The 25252-nt window shown below is 39.4% G+C and overlaps 1 protein-coding gene across 1 annotated transcript in view; it reads right to left on the bottom strand.

Moving 5' to 3' along the window:
• Positions 1 to 25251, bottom strand: part of TRIM24 (tripartite motif containing 24) — a gene marked incomplete at its 5' end in the record, with an annotated part of 52159 nt that extends 26908 nt beyond the window's left edge. Inside the window, 2 exons of the mRNA XM_057386086.1 lie at positions 5473 to 5591; positions 24876 to 25251. Of these exons, the coding sequence (XP_057242069.1) occupies positions 5473 to 5591; positions 24876 to 25251 (495 nt within the window). The remainder of the gene's footprint in view (positions 1 to 5472; positions 5592 to 24875) is intronic.
• Position 25252: the final 1 nt, after the last annotated feature.

Below are 25252 nucleotides of genomic sequence, written 5' to 3'. Positions count from 1 at the left end.
AAAAAAAAAAAAAAAGAAAAAAAAATCTGAAAAAGTATTCTTCATTCTTGGGAATTCTCTTTTGCCAGTTGTGCCAATGCAGCGCTCTGTGTGATGCAAACCAGGGCTGATTACACCATCCTAGCCCAAGGCTCAGTTACATCAGCACTGAACTSACTGGGCAGGACAAGAAAGTTTTCAAATCAAAATTTTGTTGCCAGAGAGGTTTGATTGTGCTCTKCCCCCAGATAGCCAAAGTTGTTTTTAAAAGTCCAAATTGGATGATTAATGTGCTGGATGTTTGGTTTTTCAGTGTAAAAAGAAAAAAAATAGCAGTGAAAAAAAAAAGAGAAAAAGAAGAAAAAAAAGGTTTTCAGGCATTCTTTAAGTCAAAGAAGCAAAACAAATTTAAAAAAAAAAAAACAAAACAAAAACAAACCAACCCAAAAACAACAAGAATCCAATTAAAACCAAAAACAAATAAAACCCCCATAACAGTCTTTCCCAGATCACCTTTAGCAAAATTAGGTAGATTAACTTGCTACATGCCAGGGCATTTAGGTAAGTTCAAAGAATTTTTCAAGTTATTAGTTCTTCCTAGAGTCCATGAGCTTTATAAATTTTCTTTTTTCGATGTACTTTAGTTGGGTTTTTCCCCAACTGCTTGACCCTGCTTTATGTGGAATGAGATGATTCAATAACCAATAATCAGATGCTGCCAAATGAATCAAAACTCCTCCTTTGTAGTAACAAAAAAAAAATATATATATATATATATATGCCAACTTTATGCCCTTCAAAAGCCACCAGGTGCACATAAGACACATTTCGAAAGCTTTTCACAGAGGTAGAAACCTGATTTGCTCCCATCCACTTCTGATTTAAATTATGTATTTTCATACACAAGGTTGGATTTGGCTGGAATTCCTGGTTATTAGAGTGAGCCATACATGGAATTATAATTACTCCCAATATTTGTTACGCTTTTACAAGACCTAAAACTTATTTAATTCTCATTTTTGTGACTCACACAAGCAGCGCTTCAGCGATTTCAAAGAAAACTCTCCCTGGCTAACCTGTAAGCCTTTTTCTGGTCAGACAGACATTTATTTTTAATTGGGTTTTCCTTGTAATTACATTTAATTCAGTTACGGGTTCTAGCATTTATAACCCCGGGAAGTGTTCATTCAGCCTTCAGTCAAATTTGATGAAAGCAGAAATTACTCAGCATGTTGCAGGTAAGAACTACTTTAAGTAAATAGACGAGCTTTTATGACAGAAAAAAMCAGATTTACATGCAAGAGTTGAGGTAATAGACCTGTCTTCTCAGCTACTGTAGTAACCACTCTTCCAATTAAGTACATTTTGAGTATTAAAGAGATTAAAAAATCAAGCAAAGCTTTCAAAGGAGGAGARCAAAGTAGCCCAGATGAATATTCAGTGTACTCCAGACTTCACCAATGTAAATGAGGTGCAACACTTTCCCCTACTGGACCCAAACCCCATTGATGCTGATAGTTATGTATATTATAAATTATTTATATTATCTAAATTATCTATCTAATATTATATTAATATATATTATATRTAGATTATATTATCTCTTGGCACATACAGAATCACCAAAGACAGCTACTATGTGCAATTCTAAATATGAACCATGAATTGTGAATGAATTGCATGAATTCTGATTAATCACACCCTTCTCACACCACCACCCATCAATCCACATCTCTTCAAAGCATCCAAGAGCATATTGTGACTTTTCCTGAGTCTCTTGCCCACCACTCTAAACCACTGGCTTCCAAAGAAATTTTGGCCACAGGTACAGCTTTTACAAACTGCTTCTTGGAAAAACACAACAGCACCATACAAACCCAGAGAAACTCTTTGCTCTAAATGCTCCTCATTAATTAYCTCATTATGCCAGTCAGACTTGCTTTCCTGGTATCTGAATTGGTGTTAGATCTAAGCTCATACTTTGTTTTGTTGCTGCATTTCCAGTATCTCACACAAAGCCCAGCTGTTCTTCACTCCTACTACAATGTTTAAAACTCTCCTGTCAGTAAAGATACAGAAAGTTCTTTTCGGTATCAAAAATATTTTTACACATGTTCTCTTTTGGACAGAGAAGCTACGAAAATTAGAACCTAATTTAAGTAAAATGCACTCAAGGGTCAGGATACTGCACCAATACCCCAATTATTACTATGGTCTTCTCTCTTGCACCAATATCATCACACTTCTCATTTTTCTCCTCATGGCTTTGCACACACCATGTTTTTCTGTTGAAATTCCTAAATTTCCCTTACTGSTCTACCCTTTAGTCTGACTCAAATCTAGCACTTGCTTCAGGTCTGAAGCCTCTTTCTGCTCACTCTTACAAATAAAGTACAATAATTTTTATTTTCAAACTTGTCTTTAGAAGCTGATAATTTCACCATTCCATAAATCACAACATGAAAAAAATAATAAAGTTCTTTCACTGTATTTATGTGCTGGTTGCCCACAACCTACAATGATCACTTTCAGGAAGATCAGAACTCCATTTCCTTTWAGTTTCTTTTCTCTTGCCAAGTTCTGTGTTAACAGCCAGCACAAAACCTTTAATGCTGCCCAGGAAAGCTCTTGTGGAACATACAATAAATTAACATAATAAAAATATAATAGGGAATTCTATACTTTCTTCATGCTCACTTCTTGTTTTCCTGAAGTTTTTTTGCAGTAATTGCTAGAAAGCACTGTGCAGAGCTGCCCAAATYAGGCTCAGGTAAGATAAACATAATTTTGGATAGATGAACAGCACTTTTATSAGTTCCAGCTATTTTTCTCTTCTCACAAATGCCAGGTTCCATGAYATGCCATTCACTTCTACAGTTTTAATTCAATTTGCTAAAAATTGCTTCAGCACTAGTACCACATTGAATCTGAAACAATCAAACACATTTATTTTGCAAGAGCTCTTTTGTAGTCTCTCTTGGATTGAAATAAAGCAGTCCTGCTTGTCATAGCTACAGACCAACATTTCTTGCACAAAACCCATGCCTTGCCTCAAATTCTAATTTCTTAAGCATTCAAATAAAGCTSCAAAACTACTGAAGACAAACTGACCATCACAGTAGAAAAATCCCATGAAATAGCAACAGTTTTGGACAGAATTTGGACGCTCTCTGATGCAGTGTTTCCTGTAAGTTCAGTGTCTTTTTGACTTTAATACTCTGATCTGTTGCCTATGTTGCTAATGAAATTTTTTTCTTGCTTTTCTCTTTGCTCCTTCAAAGGCAAAGCAAGAAAGACAGGCTGATTAGAAGGCTGTATCATCCTTAAACCTCATAATGTTCCCCCCTGGACAGTACACTAATCTGTTTAACTATTATTGATTTAACTTTGCTCTTCCACAACAGAGAAGTTAACAGAGCAGTGAAGTTTTTTGGGGTTTTTTTTTATGTCAAGGTACAATGCAATGTACAAAAAGCTTCATTATCATACCAAAATAAACCCATTCAAATGAAGACAATCATTCCTTGCACATCATTCCTTTCCAAGAGGTAAGGTACACACTCACTTAGGAGGCATCTAACAAAATATTTTTTAATAAAAAGTCATCACTGAGCTGAAGAACAGATTTGCTTTCTAATTGCAAACCTGCAGGTTTSTGTCTCAGAGAGGGAGAARTAAATATGGAAGAGTARGACTRAAGTCYAGAAGGGATCTTWAGCAAACTCAAAWGCTTTCAAGAACCTCCCTGACATCKGCTCACAAYGCTCAATGGATGGAATTCTCCATTTAACTTTCCCAGAAAGCAAAAAAATACTGGGAGGGGAAAGGGCGGGGTGAGCAGGGACTTAAAAAAATAAATTGCTACTACTCCCAAGAAAAAAATCCATTTCTATCAGCACTCTCCAAAGCAGTATCTTAGAACACTTGTTACGTAACTAAGCTGAGGCTATGGCACAACCCCACCCTCTCAAAAAAAACAAAACCAAAAACAAACCAAAACAACATTTTGGACTGCTTCTGCATAACACTATTTGTTATCTTGCTCCTCTTCCTAATTTTAAAATCACTGTAAAAGTTATGATCAGATTTTCAACAGGGACCACTCACTTTATCAATCTTATTGAGAGACTGTGTCAACCTCAGAACCATCTGTAAAACTCAGATACTATCTTGCAATTCCCAGGGGACAAACAAAAAAAAAAACAAACCAACATTTCCCCTTGCCAAATCCCAAAAAAAGCAAAGTTCAAACAGTCCTACACTGCAAGAACACTGCTTGTACTTCCAGTGACTCGCAAATYAATTGMAGTTTCCGGTAAARTCTGCCATTTGTCAGAAATCCAGTTTCAAAATTCCTGACAATCTGAACAGTTTAATGGCTTGCAAGATGTAAGTTCTCTTCCTCAGAGGTGATGCCACCACTTATGCCTTCAACAATGAGGTGGTGTCACAAACCTGACTGGGTTCTGTCATCTGTTCCTGAAATTCCCAGCACAAATCCCAGCTAAGCCTTGAAAGGAGCAGAACACACAATAAAGGACCTGCTCCCCCCCCCAAAAAAAAAAAACAGATCAAAAGCCAATGTTACAGTTTTCCCTAAAATGAGAAAGTGAAAAAGAGGAATTTTCCAAATAAAAGGAGACCACCATCCAAATATTAGGGCATGAGTTCGAATTGATACAGCAACCTTATTGTACTATCCTGAATAAGAATGCAGCAACATACAACAAGGCTGAATTATTCACAATAAGTTCCTGGAGTTTAATAAAAAGTTTATGAGTGAAGAGATACATGAGATATTCTCCTACTAGCTAAAAATGAAGACATGCAATATTTTGCTAACAGAGATTGTTGAATTGTGGTCGTACACAGATGGGATTATTCACTTGGTATTGCTTCTATGCTAGCCAGTACCTGCCTCCTGAAAAAAAAAAACCATCACGAGAAAAAAACACCCCCAATATTATTGTTCTTCCAGATAAGCAGCTTTTATGAGATGGCTGTTGACTGCAAAAGGAGGAAGAGGCAGTCTACACAAGAAAAACAAACAAGAAACCCCTACAATACACCATCCTCCCCATCAGCATTTTGAGCCTCYTCCTTGGCAACTGGACTCCAGCTATTTAATGCCATGTTTTGTCAGTAATGTGATATAATCCGTTTACATCTCCTGATGTACTGTTCTTCAAAGAGCACTTCAAGTACCTTCTCCAAAGAACAGAAATTCCCATTTTAATGCCTATTCCTTACTTTTATCTTTTGCTACCAAGATGCAGATTTATATCAACATTTAAAAATAGTTTAACGTAAGTTATGAACCTTCTTCACGGGCATTTTCATGTATTTCATCTGATTTTCTAGAGCAGCTACCCCAGGTAATCTCTTTAAAGTTCTGTCTGCACATGAACAGCAAAAAAGGCCACACAGCAAGAAGCCAAGGATATGCACACACATCCAAAAAGTGTTAATTCGATTACAKGTTAATGCACTTACCTGATTTGATTTCTCTACTGTGCTACTGGGAACCTCTGTGGTATCCTTCACAAAAAAGTTATCTATGATGTGTCTCTCTGCACATTCCTGACCACAAATTGGACAGCGGATAACACCGACTGGGGGGAAAAAAAAATATCTGATTATGCTTGCGCAAACTAAGATATATCAAACAACTTCAAAAGACAGCTTGCAAGGATAAATACTTTTGAAAGGATGTTTTATTCCCTGTCAATAAGATGTGAGGGGGATAAAAGCAAATTCTCATTCATCACTGAAGTAACCTTTACCTGTTCTTTCCTGGTGACATATTCTATCAGCCAAGGTCAAACACTTTCTTGTTTYAATGCCATAAAGAATTTGCTTAAATCTTATTAAAAAAAATAATTCTTTTACTCTATAGGGCATGTATTCCCATTGACAATTTGTTGTTACAGAATGGATTAAACACTTATTAGTGTGGAATATTAATGAGTGACACTGGGTGGTATTACACACACATACACGGCAGCGTGTGACACAACTGACCATCATTTCATATGAGAAACACAAATGTAGGATATTCAAAATTAATGAGGGGAGTTGTAGAGAGGAAAAATGCAGCTGTATTGATATCGTGACTTCCTTCACACTGAGCAAAGGAAAGCAAGAAAAACTTAGGAATGAATAAACAAGGTTCTCTCCCTCCTCTCCTCTGCAAGACATGATGGGACACAATTCTAATACAGCAACAGAAAGAGCTGAGAACCAGTAACACAAAGGGTTAAACAATCAATCTTCTCATCAGAATGAAAAGGACAAAGTAAAGTTCAAAACTTGGGGTTGAGCTGTGAGTAGATTGGAGAAGATCTGTATAAACATTTTAAAGCAGACACCTTTCCTGATTGCAAAAAACAGAATGTCTTATTAGCACTGAGGCTTGTTCTTAGCATCCAAGAAAAATCTCTAAAACGCTAGGCACTAACATCTTGCTTGAAGAAAATTGCCATGGTCTTTATAACCAAAAAAAAAAAAAAAAAGGAACTGAAGGTTCTGAAACTAAGTTAGCTTGAAATAATCACTTAGGACATGGAAGTCACATGCAAAAAGCCTCCAGCAAAACAGTCCCTCAAGTCAGATTCTAAACCTTCAGCTGCCATTTGAGAGCAGATATGGATTTAGGGCCTTAAAGAAGATCCAGAGGCACTATTTAACCCAATGAATTTAACACCAGTATATAACACACCACTTGCAAATTTAACTGAAATATCTTAGTTCTGTTCCTGTTTCATTTTTACAATAGAATGTAGAAGTAGAGAAACTATGAAATATTTCACTTTCTGCAGGAGAACTCAATTCCTTACTCCAAGTACTTCATACAAGATTTAGGTATATAAGATTCTTCAATAGATGCTCAAGATTTAACTGGCAACCCACTATAAAGCAGTGCTCTAATAGAATTCCACCTGTTTTACTAAAGAATTCTTCATTCTGGAAATTCAGCAAGCAGTTTTAGACTTGTTGTCAAGGCATTTCACTTTCATTTGAACAGCTATGATGTTAAGCCTGATTTTACTCTAAATGCCATTAGTCTGCATTTCAATAGACATTTGTGCAGCTTCCTTTGATACACAAATTCCGTATTTTGGCTACAACTTTTGTAACAYTTTTTATACCATCATCTGCAAGAATAATTGAGAAATCCAATTCTGTTAAGTCAAGCAGTTAACAGAACTACAAATACTGAATTTCTCCTTTAATTAAGCAAATCAATTTACCACAGTTGAGAGTGAATAACTCTCCTAATACTCAAGCAACACACTTGCCAAAAAAGACTATTTCTCACATTTTTCAACAGCGCCAATTACAAACCACCCTCTCCCTGTTTCCTCACYGCTCATCCTTGACCCTGACAAAGCACAGTGCTCTGGGTTGATACCAAAATCAGGGAAGAAACATTCTGACACAATCTGAAGCATTAAAAAGCAGGCAATCTTTACTGCAGTGTGCTGGACACCCGGAGGATATTCCCTCTAATCTGATGTTTCAAAAAACTTTACAAGACATTTTTTCTATCATGATCATAAATATTGATTATATCTAATACAGAAGCACCGCTTTTCCTAGAATTAATCTGCATGCATCCACCTCTTASTGGGAGTCCTTTGATGGTCCTAGAGGGTCACCTGAAGGGGTATTTGGTGGCCACACTCAGTGACAGATGACCTTTCCTTGCACTTCTCTTAAGGCATGCACTGTTGCCTCTTGTTGCATAAATTCGCCACAAAATCCACTAATTTCCTCATTATGTTATATCCACTGATTCCAGCTACATTTAGCATGCTAATGTGTCTACTTACACATTCTTTTATCTGCTTTTTTTACCGAATGTTTCATGTGCTTTTTCACCAACAGAATATTGCCAACTACCTGTTCAAGGGATCACTTAGAATTTCYAGTCTGAGATGGGAGAGGGTAAAAAGGGAAAACCACCGGGAACTCTTAAAATCTTCATGGATTTTYTTCTCTAGAATTACTTATGCTTATCCTTATTCCTTCTTCTTGACATAGGGGGTTTCTTCTGACACTGTGTGAGAGTAAACTTGCTTTTGTTATAATCCTGGGTTGATGGCTGTCACACAAATCAGTTTCAACTCATGTTTCAGTCAACCCCACCATGGTGAATATAAGTAAAAGATCTCGAGTATTACAGTTTAGATTTGTCCAAGTAATTCTATAAGATTCTTACTTCTTTCTAATGGAGCAAGCACAGGAAGGTGACATTACTTAAATTGGGAAGAGTTTCATAATCATCATGATGCTAATTGTGAGGATAACAAGAGAGCAGATCCCACATTTCCATCAGCTCCTTTGTTGCAGGGTAAAGTAAAGGAATTGAAGAGCATATTTGCCTGTCTCAAACATTGTTACAGCCATGGGAGGACTTTGCCATGAGATAAGAAAAGAATGGAGTGACAGGACAGAGCTGTCTCCTGGTTTGGCAGAGGTGAGACTTGGTTAGTTCATTCTGGTAAAAAAATACACACAAAAATTCCCACTGTGGAAAAAAAGCAACTGCTCGTGTGTGTATGGCCAAAGATCACCCCAAGTCATGGCACAGCTGAGATCTGTGAGCGCCACCAACCACTGAAACCTCCTGAAAATGCCTCCCTGGGTACCTGGAACTTGAACTGTAAGATAAGCCATCACAGCAGGAACTGGAGATAAGATAAAGGGGATGCTTTTGTCTGAGGGTTATCTCAGATCTGGGRTGAGGTTAACAAAACTGGAGGAGAAGAATGCATCCCTGACAACAGACACAACCACAGAATTCACTGGCCACGAGGGAAACCTGTGCTGAAATCAGTTCRGAYTTSRTAATTTCGGCAGGGGRARATCACAATTGTTTGACTCAAGAAAYCCATCCACTCAAACAAAGAGGAAGACTGAGCACGAGGACTGATTAGCATTAGAAGCAAGGGAATCAATTAACCAACAGGATGACAGATCTGTGTAGCCAATGAGCAGTAATTCTTTTCTTTGCTAAAATGTATGAATAGCGAAAAGACCTTCACCAAGAAGCCCGAGGTGAAGAGGATCAGTAGGACACCCCTATCTTCCACCTGTCCTCTCTCTCTTCCTGCTCTATTTTCCATTTCTTTCCACCTTCCTCCCTGACATTCCATGTTAAATAAAATCCATATTATTGACTTCAGCATGTAGTCTTGTTTGAACCTTAATTTGGGCAGAGTCGCCTCCCAGCTGCTGGATTTTAGCACCAGSAGCATTGTTTTTTCAGCTGTAAAGGGACCTGGATCAGGAGCACATGGCTCTGGAGTAGGAGGAGTAGAGAAGAAGATCTCCACCCTTCTCAGCATTCTTATGAAACCCAAGCAGATGTGGAATCTCACATTYAGACTTTGCTTGAACCAGGCCAGGACACCACACTGCGAACAAAAGTAAAAAATGCTGTTTCCCTCGCTCGTTCATTTCTACTCCGCGACAACAGAAATATTTACGCTGCCATGGAGTGAGCGGGATTAGGGATTGAAATATGGATTCTGTGGGAGAGGAAAAAGTGTTTCCCCCACTGGCTACGTGCACCTCTTTCAAGGAATTTCAGGCTGCATTTTAGGTAGGGAAAATCACGGTTCATTCTAAGTCTTCTTCACAAGTTACGCGCTGCACCCATAAGGGCATCCCGAGCCATTCCATGGAATGGATTTACAGCTCACACAGTTATTTCCAACTCAATTCTCAATTTCCTGAGAGCACATTCAAGACTACGGAAGCATCCTGAGATGATAGGAGGAGGCTGCTCTGGTTTGCCCCAATTTTGGCTCATTTGYGTCTTCACTACTGCGAGCAGGTTTCAGAGGCAATTCAACAAAGACACTCGATGATCAYCTGTAGATCCAAGAGGGTGATTTTTGTTTGCAGATGCAAAGTGCTTTACTAAAAAAGGAGGACTTAATAGTTCCCTGTCTTCAGATCAAATCAGTAAAAAAAAAAACCCACTRGTTTTCTGAAAGAGAGCTCTCGTTATTAAATACAGTGCTCAGAAGCAACTGGCAATTTTACCTGCAACAACGCAGTCATTACAGAATAAATAATTAGGGTTTTGTACAGCAATCTTCCCCCGTTTCACAGATGTTTTGCTTGAAATTCCAACTACACAGATTTCAGAACGAAAAATATCAACAGCAAGTTACACATGCAGTTAAAATGTTTAAAACATGGGTGTGATAGTTAAAACTAATAAAAGGACGTCAGGGATTGAAGGCAGCACGAGCTATAGGATTTTTAAATCAACTACACAGAAAATTCGGGTGTTTCAACTGAGATTGTTTTCTCCTCTTGCTCTTCCCAGAGATACCATGAATACTTGCAAGTCTTCTCATTAAAATGCAAGGGTTTGAGCGTAAACTGGTTATATTTACACAGGTCATGTTTCCCGGTTAAGAACAAACACTCAGAAAACTTAATTTGAGAGGCAGCATCACGTGCAGTAACGTCTGAATCAATTTTTAAAATAATTACTGCTTTCCTCTTGCTTCTCATTAAGCCACTAGTGGTGCTGCAAAATTGGCAACTTCTTCAAACCAGTTTGTTCCAGAAAAAGCTGCTCCCATCTAGTTGTGACAGTCTGCTGCTGCTAGTGGAGGGGAGATAGGTTAAACCAATAAGCAGGCAYGTCTCAAGGGAAAACTGGCACTTCCTGACAAGATATAAACATTCCAACCAACCCCCAGCCCAGCAGAAAGTTTATTAAAATTGCAATCAATCGATTGTTAATTAAAATAATTTTAAGCCCTTTAAAATGCAAATAAATGAAAAGCAGACAAAGACTATTAGCTGTAATTCCCCCCTGTGGAAGAGTGTTACAGGCCAGTTTTTATGCTGCAGTACATTGACTTTCTTGGAAAGCACTGCASAGCTGAATTAAAATATTTCAGCTGCTCTGTGAAATGGTTCATTGTTTTTGCTATACGTGCTCGACCTTCAAACACTTCAGATAGTGTGTATTAGACTTCAAAAACTGTAAATTTCGCAAGGATCGACTCTCCAGCCACTTCTGAATACCGCAAGAAATTCTGATGGGAAGAGTTTACGCTCACATCCAAAGCTGTCCAATGCATTTTCTTCAACAACACAATTACAAGAAGTGTCACAGCGCTAACAAAAGGAAACGTTGTTATTGTGGGGTAGACAATATTTAAGTGCAAGATGATCAACAAAAAGTGTCGCTGTCTTGCAATGAACGTGCTTGTACGATGATGCAGAAGCTGCCAACAATTAGGCCAATTGTCACTGCTGACTGATGAGCATTTCTTTAATCAAAATTAAAATGCATTTCAAGTCCTGAAATTGTCAAGTATTTCCAAATGGCATAATGAATTCAGACATACAACATGCAAGGATTTCTAAGATTCTGTGATATTCTTGCCTCATTTTCTCTGTCCAGCCCAGTATTTAATTTTGAAATGTTTCTGAAAGTGGTTTTAATTTTGAAATAACATTCTGAAAGTGGTTTTAATGCTGTCTAGATCTATACATTCTGCTAAAATACCATGTTCCAGATACTCTAGGATCTTGCCAATGGTGTTCGAAGTCCCTTGTATCCACGTATTTCTGGAACAAGGAAATTAGCACCGTTCTCCATAAATAGCAGCATGTTAACATGTTATTACTAATTAAAAAAAAATAATTAAAAAAAAAAAAAAGACCAGGATAGGAAAATTTTGTTGCCAGAATCTCTGTTACGAAGATGCACCCTGCCTTACAGCACAACACAGCTAATAATAATTTCTTTGCAGCACTACATTTCATACTCTGGTCTTCATTTTCAAGTTCTCATCTACCACCAGCTGTTAGTTCAGYAGCTGCAGTACAATGCATCTATTCCCAGAAATCAGAGTTATAAAAACAGCAGGTCAGCAGAGTACCATTTGGACAATAACATTTGGACATAACCAGCCACAACCCAAAAAAACCAAGCCCTTCTCAGGCACTGAAAGATTCAATTCTTTAAAATCCTTTGTTGGAGGGATAAAAATCACACTCCAAGTGACACTCTTGAGTGTTTTGCCCACTTCTTGTGTTTAGCTTCAACATCCTTAATGTTCCCAACAACACTGAGTAGATGTGAAGGTAAAAAAAAGCCTCAAAAATCAAYTTCTAAGAACCTGGATCATATTAAGGGAACTGAGTCAGAAGCAGTAGTGGGAACAACAGTAGGTGACAGGCTTTAGTCGGAGTATTTCAGTAAAAATTTTCAGTAAAAAACAGAAAAAAAATTAAGTAAAAAAGAAAACCAAACAGGTATGATAATGCAGTTCAAGATTTTAAYTGGCTCATGTTACTCCCTCTCTTCTTCAAGGTCTCAGAGGGATCCTTGCAACCTGTTCCTTCACCAGCCCCCTTCCATTCTCAATATGTTCACTGCTCAATAACTGGAAATTATCTATGAGATTTGGCAAATTACCCTCTTGGCCCTCATTTCTCAGCCTCAGGGGAGCAATTTAGGGGCCTAAACAGACATTCCTAATTTGAGGGTGATATCCTGCCTGGCTTCCAGCTACTCTTGAAAAAACAGGGCTCCTGTGGTTTGTGCAGTACATCTACCTGCCCTTTTTTTATATTTTACATCCCAAAAATTCAGAAATGGCTGAATTTCAGAAAGGATATTCTAGTGCAGGCAGCTGAATTTCAGCTTACCTGCCTATTCCATTACATGTATTTTCGATATTGTGATTTTAAATTCCTGTTGGAAAACACACTTGAGGCACACAGAACATCTTTGTACCCAAACAAACTGCATTCTGTAGCTCCAAAGGAAAACTGGGTTAAAATCACTGAAATGTCAATATTCAGAGCCATCAACTCATTCACTGCAGTGYTCACTGCATCTGTCCATTTTCTGCTATATGGATATTTATTTTGGAGTTCTCCTCGAGGACAGAGTTCTGAACTCATCAATACCTCTATCATGTTTCCTTTGAACTATCTCAAAATACAGATTACAGTGATGCAAAATATGATGGAAGACTCCATCAAGGTTATCCACAAAATGTATGTGCAGGAATGGATGTTGAAGAGTACACAGAAATAATATGTTCATTTAAAATAAAAGGCTCTTGACTCTACCTAAACCTTTATTTAGGTTATTTTGTTTGGTGAGAGGGTGGAGAGAAAAAAGGGTTGACTGTTACTAAAAAGACATTTTTTACTCATTAGTGTCTCTTCAATATGTTCTTCAATGACTTTATGACAATAGCACATTTACCATCCAAGTACATGGCCCAAGACTTAGATCTTTAACAGTAAGAAAGAGGAATTTATGTATTTATCAAAAAAATGCTGAATTTAAAGGTTTAAAAAACTGTTTAAATCAGTTATATAACAAATACTTTAGCCTGGTAGTATTTTTTAATTTTCTGATTTTTTTTAAACCTTGCTGTTTACAGGGACAGACACAATGAAAAGTGCAGAAAATATTTGCTAAAAATTCCCTCTCTAATAAGAGAAAACAATAAAGATAACTATTCCCTGCAGTTTAAATCAGACAGGTCTGAGTGCTCTGCAAGACATTATTAATGGAATAAAAAAACAAAGATCCAAGCCATTTAATTTATTTAAGTAAAAACCCAAGACTYCCAAATCCAGTCCATGCTGACTAATTGCTATATTTAAAAGCTTTTCAACAACAGCAAAGTTTGTCACAGGCAGGATTTATGAAGAAGCAACTCTTAATGGTAGCACAAAACTAARACTGATTTATTGTGCTGAATTGACTCTGTAGAGTAAAACTTTGCACCTGAAAGATGGATCGAGTTACTTTGCAATTTAATACCTTCAGTAGGATTCATCTAAATGTTACATGAAGTTTTCTTCATAGTCATTGCAGACCTAGGTAATAAGGTTAGGTCATGAGTGGTCTCACCATGGTTAATTCTTGGTCAGATTAATCACACTTTAAAAACATCCACTTCTCTCCAGTAATTACACTAATTCTCTTAYCCACTACTGGGCAGCCCCTTCAATTGCAAGAATTCCTCCAGTATTCTAAAACCAGCAACTGAGAGAGGAGAACATCCTCCAAGTAACAGGGATTGCACTTTTGGAAATGCTCAGGAATAAAAAAAACAGCGCATCTTATATTCTCCTCTCACATGCACCCAGTATCCACAGCACTGTAGTAAGGGCTCAAAAAGCAAGGTGGCCAGCTTTTTCCAGTTCCCACATAGCTTCAAGACTACCAACATATGCAATTGTGAGATTCACAAATGGCTCTGCAGCCTCCAAGAGCCAGCATTAATTAACAAGCAGTGTTACCTTCTCCTCTGACATTGTATTAGTATGAAAATTACTGAACACAACTTATAAAACACATTCCTTCTGGGTGGAGCAGATGCACTGATCGACCAAATTAAAAAAAAAAAAAAAAAAAAACCAAAAAAACCCAAAAAAAACCCCAAAAAAACAGGGATTTCTAACACCTGCCCTAGAGCTTTCAGAAAACAGCAGGTTACAGAGCCAGCAGAGATACCACTTATATTCCCCATGGTGATTCTCCTTCTGTTGCTGCAATCTGCAGTAGATAACTGAGCCATGAGCCAGACCCTTTTGGTTGATCAGAATGAAGATCCACATCCACTGAAGAAATCTAGTGTTCTTGAGGTTTTCTCCATTTTGTCAGAACCAAAGAGCTCCTTCAAAGGCGTTTTCCCAGCAMGACACTCTCAGTACTAAGAATGAATCTGAAGAAAATCCATCTTCTACCAAAACCAGACTTCCTAAGTGCCATTTATTTACCTTTTGTCCTTTAGACTCACTCAACCTCTTTCCACCTTCTTGGACCACACTGACTCAAAGGATTGATAATAAAGTTCTGGAAATACCACACTTAGCATCCCATAGCAGTTTGGGAATGAACTAGGACTACACTTCTATTCCGACTTTATTTTTAAGGAATATTTACGAGGGGTTCCACCATGATATTGTGGTTCTTAATCTACTTGTCTGGCATAATGACAAATGAAAAGCAAAAATAATCAGCCACAGCTTTAAGCCAAAAACAGCGATTCTGGCAAAAGTTTGAAGTCAAACATCCTGAAGCAAGCAACACCTACACTGTATTCTCAAAAACTGAGATTAGTCAAAAAGGAAGCCAAAGGAACCATATTAAATCTGACCTCATCTCAACAGAACTGGGAGCAGGGAAAAAGGAAGAAAGCCCACACAATAAATACAATTGGATTGGAGCACAATACAATAATACTGTGCCTAAATGGACTTTTAAAGGATGCAAGATTAGCATTTAGCTCCTTAAAGAATCCAGACTACATTCAGCTCTTGCACAAAGGGTGGAATGCAGCAAAGGGGACTGTTGGCTGAATCCATTTGGGATACCCTACATAAAATCATTTTGCCAAAACAGCGTCTAGGACTGTTATTTCGAGGAGAGATCTTTGGCCCTGTTGAGTGTCAGTGGTTGTGATAATAATCTAGAAGACACATGGGCTACCATCAACAGTGGCTTTGCTTCTAACTTGTATCTACTCTGAGTAGTTGAAGAAAATCTTGGTGATCAAATGACCACCCCCACACCCTGTCCCCTGCACTGTTGGTGGGAAGGAAAAAGGTGTTAGGGGGAAGAATGGTGTCTTAAAGGGTTTATTTTACTTCCCATCATCTTCCTCTGCTCTGTCAGTAATAAATTCACTTTGTAACTTTAAGATGAGCCTGTTTTGCCCTCCGAGTGTTTTTTCCTGGTTCCTTATCTCCACTCCTGAGCCCTTCATTAGTTAATGTTTTTTTCTCTCCTCTGCCCAGCTKTSGCAGGGGAGAGCAGARTGAGCAGCTGTTGTGGGTGCCTGGCAAACCACAACATCAATCCAACGAGATAAACACAATTTTATTGATGGTGCCAGTGCCAACAGTCCATACACAAAATATTTATTTATTGAGTGATGAGAGCAATACTTGCCAGTTGTTCTCACGGTACAGATAGGAGTCAAGACAAATGTATAACAGAACTAGGGTTTGTTTTTGTTTTGTTTTTTGTTTAAACTTCATTGCTAGACGTGGGAAGACCACAGGTCCTCCCACACGTTCCATTCCAGAAACTTCTGAACACTCTTTCACAACCCTGGACTCTGCCTTTGCTATGAAGCAGAAAATAAACATTCTATGTAACAACTCGGAGTGCARTATTTGAAGAAAGAGCTGCTAGCATCTCTGGACTCCGGTTCAGATAAACTCTCCACACACCACCTGTGTTTATCCAAGGAAAGAATTTTGTGTCCGTTTTGAGGCAATACTTACTCAGGCAACATTCAACACAGCAAACTCTGAAATCACATTTGAGTTTCTTGCAYGGAGAAGGGACTGAGAAGAGGTTTAAAACTTCTCAAAGGAGATAAAGTTCAGTTGATCAAAGTAAACAGTCTCAGTAYTTTAAACTCAGCGATTTCCAAGATATGCTAGCCAGAGGATTATACCCTCACAGTCCCCTCTCCCTACTCCAAATAGGAAGATAAAACTGAACTTTTKAAGTAGTTTGTAGTTAATAAGCTGCTCAACAAACAGTCCATAGGCTAAAACAACTGATAACAATAGCTGCTAATGTGTGGTGAAAGACCCTCAAACAGGGTAAAAGCAAATAAGAAACTGAACTATTGAGTGCTGAAAACCAACTGCTTAAGCAAGAAAAGGTAGGAATCCATAAACGCCCAAAAGAGATAAATCTAACCCAGAAGTTTGCTACACCCAGAGTTTTGAAGCTCCCAGACATTTAGCCATTGCTGAGGTCCTGTTATGGTTCACTCCCTGTCATTACACAGCTCTAGATTCATTCAACAAAGCTTGTCTACTAAACAGATTGTCTTTATCTCACTTTCTAAGGGATCATGTGCCTGCCATCCTGATTTACCACTTTGGGGCTGTGATACTGGAATCAGCCAGGTAGAAACAGATTCTAACACAGTTGTATCAGAAAGTAGGCATTCTTTACTGCAGCACTGGTCACCTGTAAGATCCTTCCTCAAATCAAATACCCTGAGGGTAAAACCGTGTTGTTATCACACACACTGATGACAGATTCATTAGCTGTCCTCCCTTACTTGATGTATATGTATTTATTTTACACAGACACACCCCTTATGGGAAGTCCTTCCATGGTTCTTTGGGGATCTTCTTCAATGTCCAGTGTCATTTTCAGGTGGCTGTTCCTTGACCCCCACGTCTGAGTAAGCACATTATCATTTTCCATAAGTCTGCAGCCTTGCTTTCGGCATGACTTGTTTGCCTAAGTGACATCCTTTATCTAATTCTCCAAGGCTGTACTGTCCTCAGACCAAAATGATGTTCTGTCCTACTGTCAGCTGGGCAGTGCTGTGAATTCCAAGTTTTACTTGAAAACTGTTGAAACGACAGTTAAGAGTCACAGAAGTTTTTCCAAAGGCAAAGACGATTCAAAGCTACCTCTTCTCCTTAAACCAACTAACCAGGAGGACATGTAATTTACACTGCTAAGTTATTTCAGCAACTCGTTTACTCATTTTAAAGCAGAGTCCAGGTTGGGAAAGAAAAAAAAAAAAGTATTTCAATTCACACTTGCGCTGTTCAGGACAATTTTGCATGCTGCTTTATTTCTAGTAACAGACTTGTTGGTGCTGGGCTGCTTCACCCAGGCACTGCACCTTGTGTTTAAAATTAGAACCTCTCTCCCACTTTAAAATGTCTCATTCTCCAGTCCCAGCAGYGCTGCAGCTCTCTCCCTCTTTCCTTCCACCCACTCATTCCCTGTGCAGCTGCCAGCATTCCCTCCCCTAAGAGCATCAGGTTCTGACACAGCAGGTTCAGCCTGAGCACAATGGGAATTTGCAGTTCAGTTCAACCAACTTCAGCTCCACACACCCCTGACCATTCTCAGACTCCGCAGCACGTGCCCAGAAATGAATTAAGCCAACTMAGTAAGTTTTATTAAATGCTTTCTGACCTCAAGTAGACATCCTACAAAATAAAATGGGGTTTTCCAAGTTAACGTGTATGTAAAAGTAGTCCTGTTTCTTTTTTGTGAGCTACAGTCCAGGCAGATGTGCCAGCTCGTTGGGAAAATTATACAGCCACTTTTCAAATTAGGCAATCATTTTAGTTCAAAGGGTATTTGCACTACAGTCTTGTTTTATTCAAATTGCACTGTATTCACTTGAGGGACTACAGTTGAAAGGGGAACTCTCCATTTTAATAGAAAGTTGCCTGTGGCAAGTTAGTTATAAATCAGAAGCAGAAATCTTCCTATATTCAGAAGGAAAATGGCTTAGTTCCCCTGTCCATGTACTCCACTTGCAGATTCCTTTTTTGAAATGAGGATGTCTCCGTGACCCAAATCCACGTTACCAACAAGAGCCCTCAAAACCCATGAGTGCAGTTCAAAGAGCTGAGCCTTGCTTACTGTCATCCTTTTTCCCACAGCCCACTGATAAACTTCAAAAATAACGAGAAARCTTGTTTAACATCAGTCCTCTATCGTGTCAGTAATGTATGTAAGGTAATATGCAATTTTCTCCCACATAAAAGCTTCAAACAAGCATTTACTTGAATCACTGGAGAGACGGTATCAAGTAATTAGGGACATTCCTTGGCTCAACCTTCAGTTTCATGGCTGATTTTATGAGACTGTTTCCTGTTAAAAATGGTGTCATTTTTTTTGCTTGCTTCAYACAAATGTTTTCATGCTTTCTTTGATGGTAAGCATTTATGGTTTCATACATCCTCTCTGGCCAGCAGGTAAAAAAGTAGATAATTCGGTCAGTTCAACTATGGCAACTAATTGCTGAGGTAAATTTTAAAATATTACTGGAATTTTTCTGTGAAAAGGATTTTTCTGTGACCTTTAAATTCGCCAAAGAAAAAAGGATGMGTCATAAAACTGTTGTAGAACATAAAAGTTAAATAAAAAATTTATGGGGGATGGGGGAAGAGTTTTAAGTTTGCTTTTCCCTCTAATCATTCTACCTGGATTATGATTGGTCATAAATTCAATTAACTTCCCCAAACTGAGTCTGTTTTGCCCATGATGATAATTGCTGTGATTCCCCCTGTCCTTATCTTTTGTTATATATTCTCTCCCCTCTTCAGCTGTGAAGGGGAGTGATAGAGCAGCTTTGGTGGGCACTGGCATCCTTCCAAGGTCAAACTACTGCACTACTGCATTAAAGTATTCCATTTTATTGCAAAAACCTTTTAAAAGGCTAAATTTTCAATTTCAGAAATAATGGATTTTTCTRTCTAGTCAGTTACTCATCCTGAAATACAGACATATTTAAAATTCRCTTTAAGTTCCTTTTGGTTTTCCCCTGATTTGTTTTCAGATGAGATATAACAGGCAAAACACTAGCTTTACAAGCTTCCTGCTACTGGGAAATTCCACCAAATAATATGGAAATTCCTCCTACGGCATCTTAACAAACGCACACAACACTGGCAGAACGATTTTCCTGTACAAAACAACACTACATCCAGAATCAAGAATTTCAACAAAATTTCTTCCTCAAACTTAAACTTAATTTAAGTTTAATTTTCAAACTAGGTAAAGTTGAGAGAACATGGTTGCTTTGTGGTACTCATGGAATTCAGCAGGCCAACCCAAAAGCCTGCTGCTTAACTGAGCAGTCCTTCAGGACATTTTTTCCATGAAATGAGCCCACAAAGAGCACACTCCTTCTTCCACTTGCCTCTTATGCACCACTCTTTCCCGCTGCTCTTCAGACAAAGCTTTTTCTTAAGAGATATCTTTATTATAAGCATTAAAACAACCCAATACACTTTCAATTAGACACACACTTGAGAATTAATATATCAGTATATATCTGCTCTCCTTCTGATCCTTTCACCTGATGATCTAGGACTGCTTTCTGCTGCTAAAAGTACTAATTGCTTACCAGARACATTATAAGCTGATTTTGTATTGAAACAGAGCTAGGCTGGCCTCTGAGGACAGAAATCTTTGTCTGAAAAGCAGTTTCACACAATGATACAGCTATTTTGATAACTTGTACAGCTTAATTTCTCTAAGGCTTCCAACTGGAATGAGGTTGGCAATTGCTGTTGTTTTAGCACTCATCTGCTTTWCAATCTATTACTTTCTATGGATGAAAGAAGCAAGAACATAAAAGCATCCCACCTACCCTAGAAATACTAYTCTGCATATATATGTGAGATTATAAACATCTATTACACATTTCTATTAATCATACATCGGAGCAGGCATGAATCAACCTTAATTCCACAACTTGTAGTGTCTGCCTTAATGAAGGCTGCACAGGCATGCATCCAGATTTTTGTGGGATTCCCAGTAGAAAAGAATGCAGTAATTTTTGGCAAATATATCCTTCCTTCAAATTACACTGGTACAGTAAGTATCATATCACAGAGAGCATACTTTTCTCTAAAAGAGAGGTATTATAACTAGACAAATAGGAACCTTCTCTAGATTGTTCATTCATGAATATTTTAAGCTTTTACTAACTTCATGACTTTTTAACCAAGAGATTTGTCCATTGCAGGCTATCAAAGCAATGATATTGTATTTCACCTGTAACAATGCTAAATGCATTTGAAATATGCATCTCTGGGACTCTGGGAATTTTCAATTCAAATCCAAAACAGAATGAAAACTAGACATGTCTTTCCTATACATATTCCTATAATATACAACATTTCCAAATATTAGCAMTCTCAAACCTCCTTTTTTGGATGCTAAACAATTCCTTCTTGATGCACCAAGGCAGAAACAAGACTTGTGAAAGGATGAGTAGATGCAACAACATTTGTGAAAGTGTGAATGTATAACCACACAAAACATGGGCTTTTTGTATTGGCAAAGATGGAGAGAATTCACTTTAGGCAAGTGGCAATATTGAAGATTAAATGGGAAAAAAATAATTTATAGCAGTAGATTAGAAAAATAATCTTAAGATTTCTTACATCACCAAAACATGGAAGAAAAAATTGAACTTCACCATAAGAAACCTCAAATGAAGCTACTTTATCCCTCAAATTAATAAGGATCCAAATCATTATCAAATTTAATAAGGGACAGAATATATTACACACAGACAAGTAACAAAATTTAAAACTATGTCAAAAGCTGTATTTTTAAGGTCAAATGACGCTGTACTTTCAAGTCAAAAGCTGTATTTTCAAGGTCAAATGAAGACTTCAGAAAGTCCAGATACAAACATTAGATAAGAATCTGAAAGGATTTGAAGCTATCTGTACAAGGACTGACTGTGGGACATAAAAAAGCAGATGCCATAGACAAGGGGATATCAAGGGTAAGGTCTTCATTCAATGAATTTGAGAACTTCAAACTCTATTGCTAAACAAATATTTCTGGGCATTAATAACCTGAAACATGAACATCTCTGAAATCTTTGTTTAGTAACCCTGAAGTATTTATTCTTTAATTRATCAATGTCTTGAAAGTATTTCAATTGTTAGTCTGGGCACTCCCCAAGAATTTATATAATGGGATTGTCCAAACATTAAATGCTTCTAAAAGCTTCACATGGATTTGTTTGCTAACAGGTTTGTCTACAGAGGAATTCCACGGAAAACAAGTTTCCCTCCACCATTTTGGCATTGACACCAGTAAGATTTCCTGATGATATTTGCAAAAAACTTTGCTATGCAGTTCCATTCACAAGTTCCAGGTCTATTTCGTGAACTGATTTATGAATGATTAAGAACAAACAAGGATACTTGCAACTTAAAAAAGCCATAAACTCCAGGTTTTCTTCTCTCTAGAAGTTCTTSTACTTCCAAGCTGAGTGCATGTAGCAGTATAGATTATATCCATGCCAGCTGGCATTTTCACTAGTTTGCCTTTGCAGGAGGGATCCTGGTTAACATTCATCACATGAAACTCCTCTGCACGTCTTGCCACTTGTCTGCTGTTATCCATGCTGAATCTAGTATTCAAGTGAGCAAGTCTGGAATTTGTAATTCACTCTAGATCTCTAAGCTTGAATTCCTTTTTTTTTTTTTTTCCACAGCTCCTTAATTAGTTGCTGGAATCTTTACAGAAAGAGAGCCAACATTTTCCCAAATAAACCCGTCTATATGTTGGAAGTCRAAGGCACACTTTATATTCTGCAGAGCGAACAAATGTTTCTTCTTGSAAACAGTTTGATGAAGACAAAAAGCATCTCCAGACTGTACTTGAAACTCTACCTCTTTTAGCTACCTGCTTCTYAACCAATTTCAGCATTGATACAACACTCCATCTCAAGGTTGGTTTGGTGAAGCACTTTTCAATCACATCCTCTTTTCTGTTCCAGACAGACTCCATTCTACYAATCCCTCTTCAGGCTTCTTTTTGTGCAACATTTCAGTGCTCAGCACACGTGCATGAGCAGCCTGTCTGGAAATCTCTTAGGAGGTTTTCATAGCCTGCTTGTGTAGGACATTCCAGTGCAAACAGCTTCCTTGCTGTTTATTTCTTCAGTTTRGTCACAGTAATTTCATCATTCACATCATAAGAGTAATTTGTTAYCCAGCTTTCYAAGCTTAAACTCTTTAGTTTATTTCTTCATGTCATTCCTCATAAGTATTTTGCACAACTTATTACCAGAAGAGGTGACAGTTTTGCACCGCTGTGTCTTTCCTTTCATCTTCTGAGAATTTAAGAACTCCTCCAACTGTAACAAATTTCCTCTCTATAGTCAGTTTTGGGCTATAACAGGTGTGTTTTTWTCTCAATCCTAACTTCAAGTTCACAGCTTTTTTTTATACCAGTTGGAAAGAAAAGATAAAGTAGACAATGCACATCACCAAGTCTGGCCATAGCTAGATAAAACACAGTCCCCATTGTCTGAACCAGGGCAAAGCCATGACAAGAAAAGACACAAAAAATGCCTCAAGGTGAGTGTGAGTTTCTTCTTCCCATTGGACAATGAACTGTAGTGTGGAAGCATGGAAATAGCTTGAGAGAAAAATCAACAGGGTAAGAATAATGGTCACCAAAAACACAGTGCGCCTGCAAATGTGTAGAATGAAGAGGAATATGTGCTGTGAAAGTCATTCATAAAGAACCAACTCACCATCAAAAGGAGGGAACAGAGCTACAAGTTTGCTGTTGCTKTGATTCATTACCAAGCAGATGTTTTAACAGCACCCATCTTTTAATTCTTGCGATGYATCTCATTCCTCATTCAGCTAAACRTCCCTATTTCTGCWATATTTAAACAGAACATCTGGGAACGGACCTGTGCTGTTCATGACCTCGAACCTCAGAAGACAATGATGATATTACCCCTCAAATTACATTGCAAATTCTGAGCTTGTAGTATCTACGCCCTCTTTTCTATTTTCAAGTCYTCTTCTTGAAATATCATACCCCAGATTTTGTGCTTTTTCTGTTCCTCCTGTGCAGAACTTCACAGCTCTACTCATAGACATACAAGCAATAACATCTCCTGGATAAACAAAGCCTAAGTATATGGTCCTTAGGCCTCACWGATTTTCCCATTCTGTAACTTTTGACTAGGCCATCTGACTACGACATACATTACATGCTAAAATTAAAGACTGAAGGAATATGCCAACACAGACATGCACACAGCTGAAGAGGCTCAGTATAGCCTGTTAATAACACACTTGAGAGTTTCTCAGATCTTTTGAAGCAAGTCTTTCTCTCCTATTGTCCCAAAGATTCCTTTCTCTCAAGAGGATGCTTCCCCTACGAATTGCTGCAAACGTTTCGCACATCAAGTTGTAATCTTTTGGCTAGAACTCCAGGCAGAATGGTGAAGTTTCCTAAATCCACCTACAAGACTTAAGAATGGTCAACCTCCAGTTAATACTTTTCACTTGAGTCCTCAATTCACATCCCAATAAGCACTACTTCCACTAATACCTATAGAGCAGCTCAATTTCCATCACATTTCCCTGTTTCCTATTCAAGTTTCTCCAAGACCTTAACCAGCTTCCACTACAGGATACTTGTCCGCACGTTTTTCTAAGACGCAGTTGCCTTTATTAAAATTAAATGAAGTACTAGACCTAGCCTAAGAGGGCTAGGGAAAAAAAAATTAGGAAAAGTAGTTTCAGACTGAGGAGGAGTTTATCCCAAATCTTCTACAGCGGTGTGTACTTTCCAAACACATTGTCACGGGCTACTGTGTCAGTACACGAACTCAACAAAACTTCCTCGCGGCATTCTCCTCCCTTCGGCGCGGCAATTAGCAACTAAGTGGTGCATGAATGCATCAGCAGAGCCATCMGGGCTGCCCATGTCCCGGCCAAGTGCCGTCATTATCGCCCGGTGCCCGCCCCGGTGCCGGTCAATCCCGGTGGAGCACGGTGGATGACACCTGCAGGACTCCGCTCCGGCCGCGCCCCGCGCTCCAAGCATCGCTCACTAAAAGAGTGCTTTCTCGCTGCGTTTTTATGCCTCGGGATCAGCCCGCGTTCAGGTTTTCCTCCAGCCAAGGGCCAAAGCCTCCCGGCTCCCCCGAGAAGCGCTGCCCGGCCCCGCAGCCACGGCSGGGAGCGGCTCTCACCGCTCCTCTCCATCCACACAGAGAGGTCCGRGCAAAGCACAACAGCTCTGCCTTCCCTCCGAGGTGGGAAATTTAAAAAAATAACGATTAAAACAACGCGTGCCAAAGCGCAACCCCGCCGCCAGCCTTGGCGCTGGCGAGCAGCGAGCGCTGCCCGTCCCGACAGCTCCGTGCCCCGGCAGCTCCGTGCCCCGGCAGCTCCGTGCCCCGGCAGCTCCGTGCCCCGGCAGCTCCGCGCCCGGGCACCCGCACCCCGCCCACGGCACCGATCGCGACAGATCCCCGCTCCCATCGCGACACGGGGTGAAGGGGGAGGCACCCCGGCTGGGCGGGTACGGCAGAAGGGGCACTTACCGGGCGTGCAGTGCAGKGGTGAGGCCGGCGAAGAGACGGGCGAGGAGGGAGGCACCGCCGGCGGCGGCTCCTTGGGGGCGGTGGCGGCCGTGGGGGTCAGGACGCGGGGCGGCAGCATGAGGTACCGGTCGGGCTGCGGCAGGCAGCGCTGGCACACCGAGTGCAGGCAGGGCAGCAGCTTGGGCCGCCGGCTCTGGATGGGCTGCCCGCACACGCCGCAAGTGTCCAACAGGTTGAGCGGGGCCGCGTCCCCGCCGCGCTCCGCCGGGCCCTGCCGGCTCTCGGCCTCGTTCTCCCCGCTCAGCGCCGCCGCCGCTGCCCCCGCTCGATCCGCCGGGCACGGGCACGGCCCCGCCGCCGCTACCGCTACCGCCGCC

The sequence above is a fragment of the Malurus melanocephalus genome, unplaced genomic scaffold, assembly GCF_030028575.1.
Source record: "Malurus melanocephalus ecotype Western Australia unplaced genomic scaffold, MMel_1.1 scaffold_910, whole genome shotgun sequence".
In the NCBI taxonomy this organism is placed as follows: domain Eukaryota; kingdom Metazoa; phylum Chordata; class Aves; order Passeriformes; family Maluridae; genus Malurus; species Malurus melanocephalus.
Note: the sequence above shows the minus strand (reverse complement) of the source record. Positions and strands in the feature narration are given on the sequence as shown.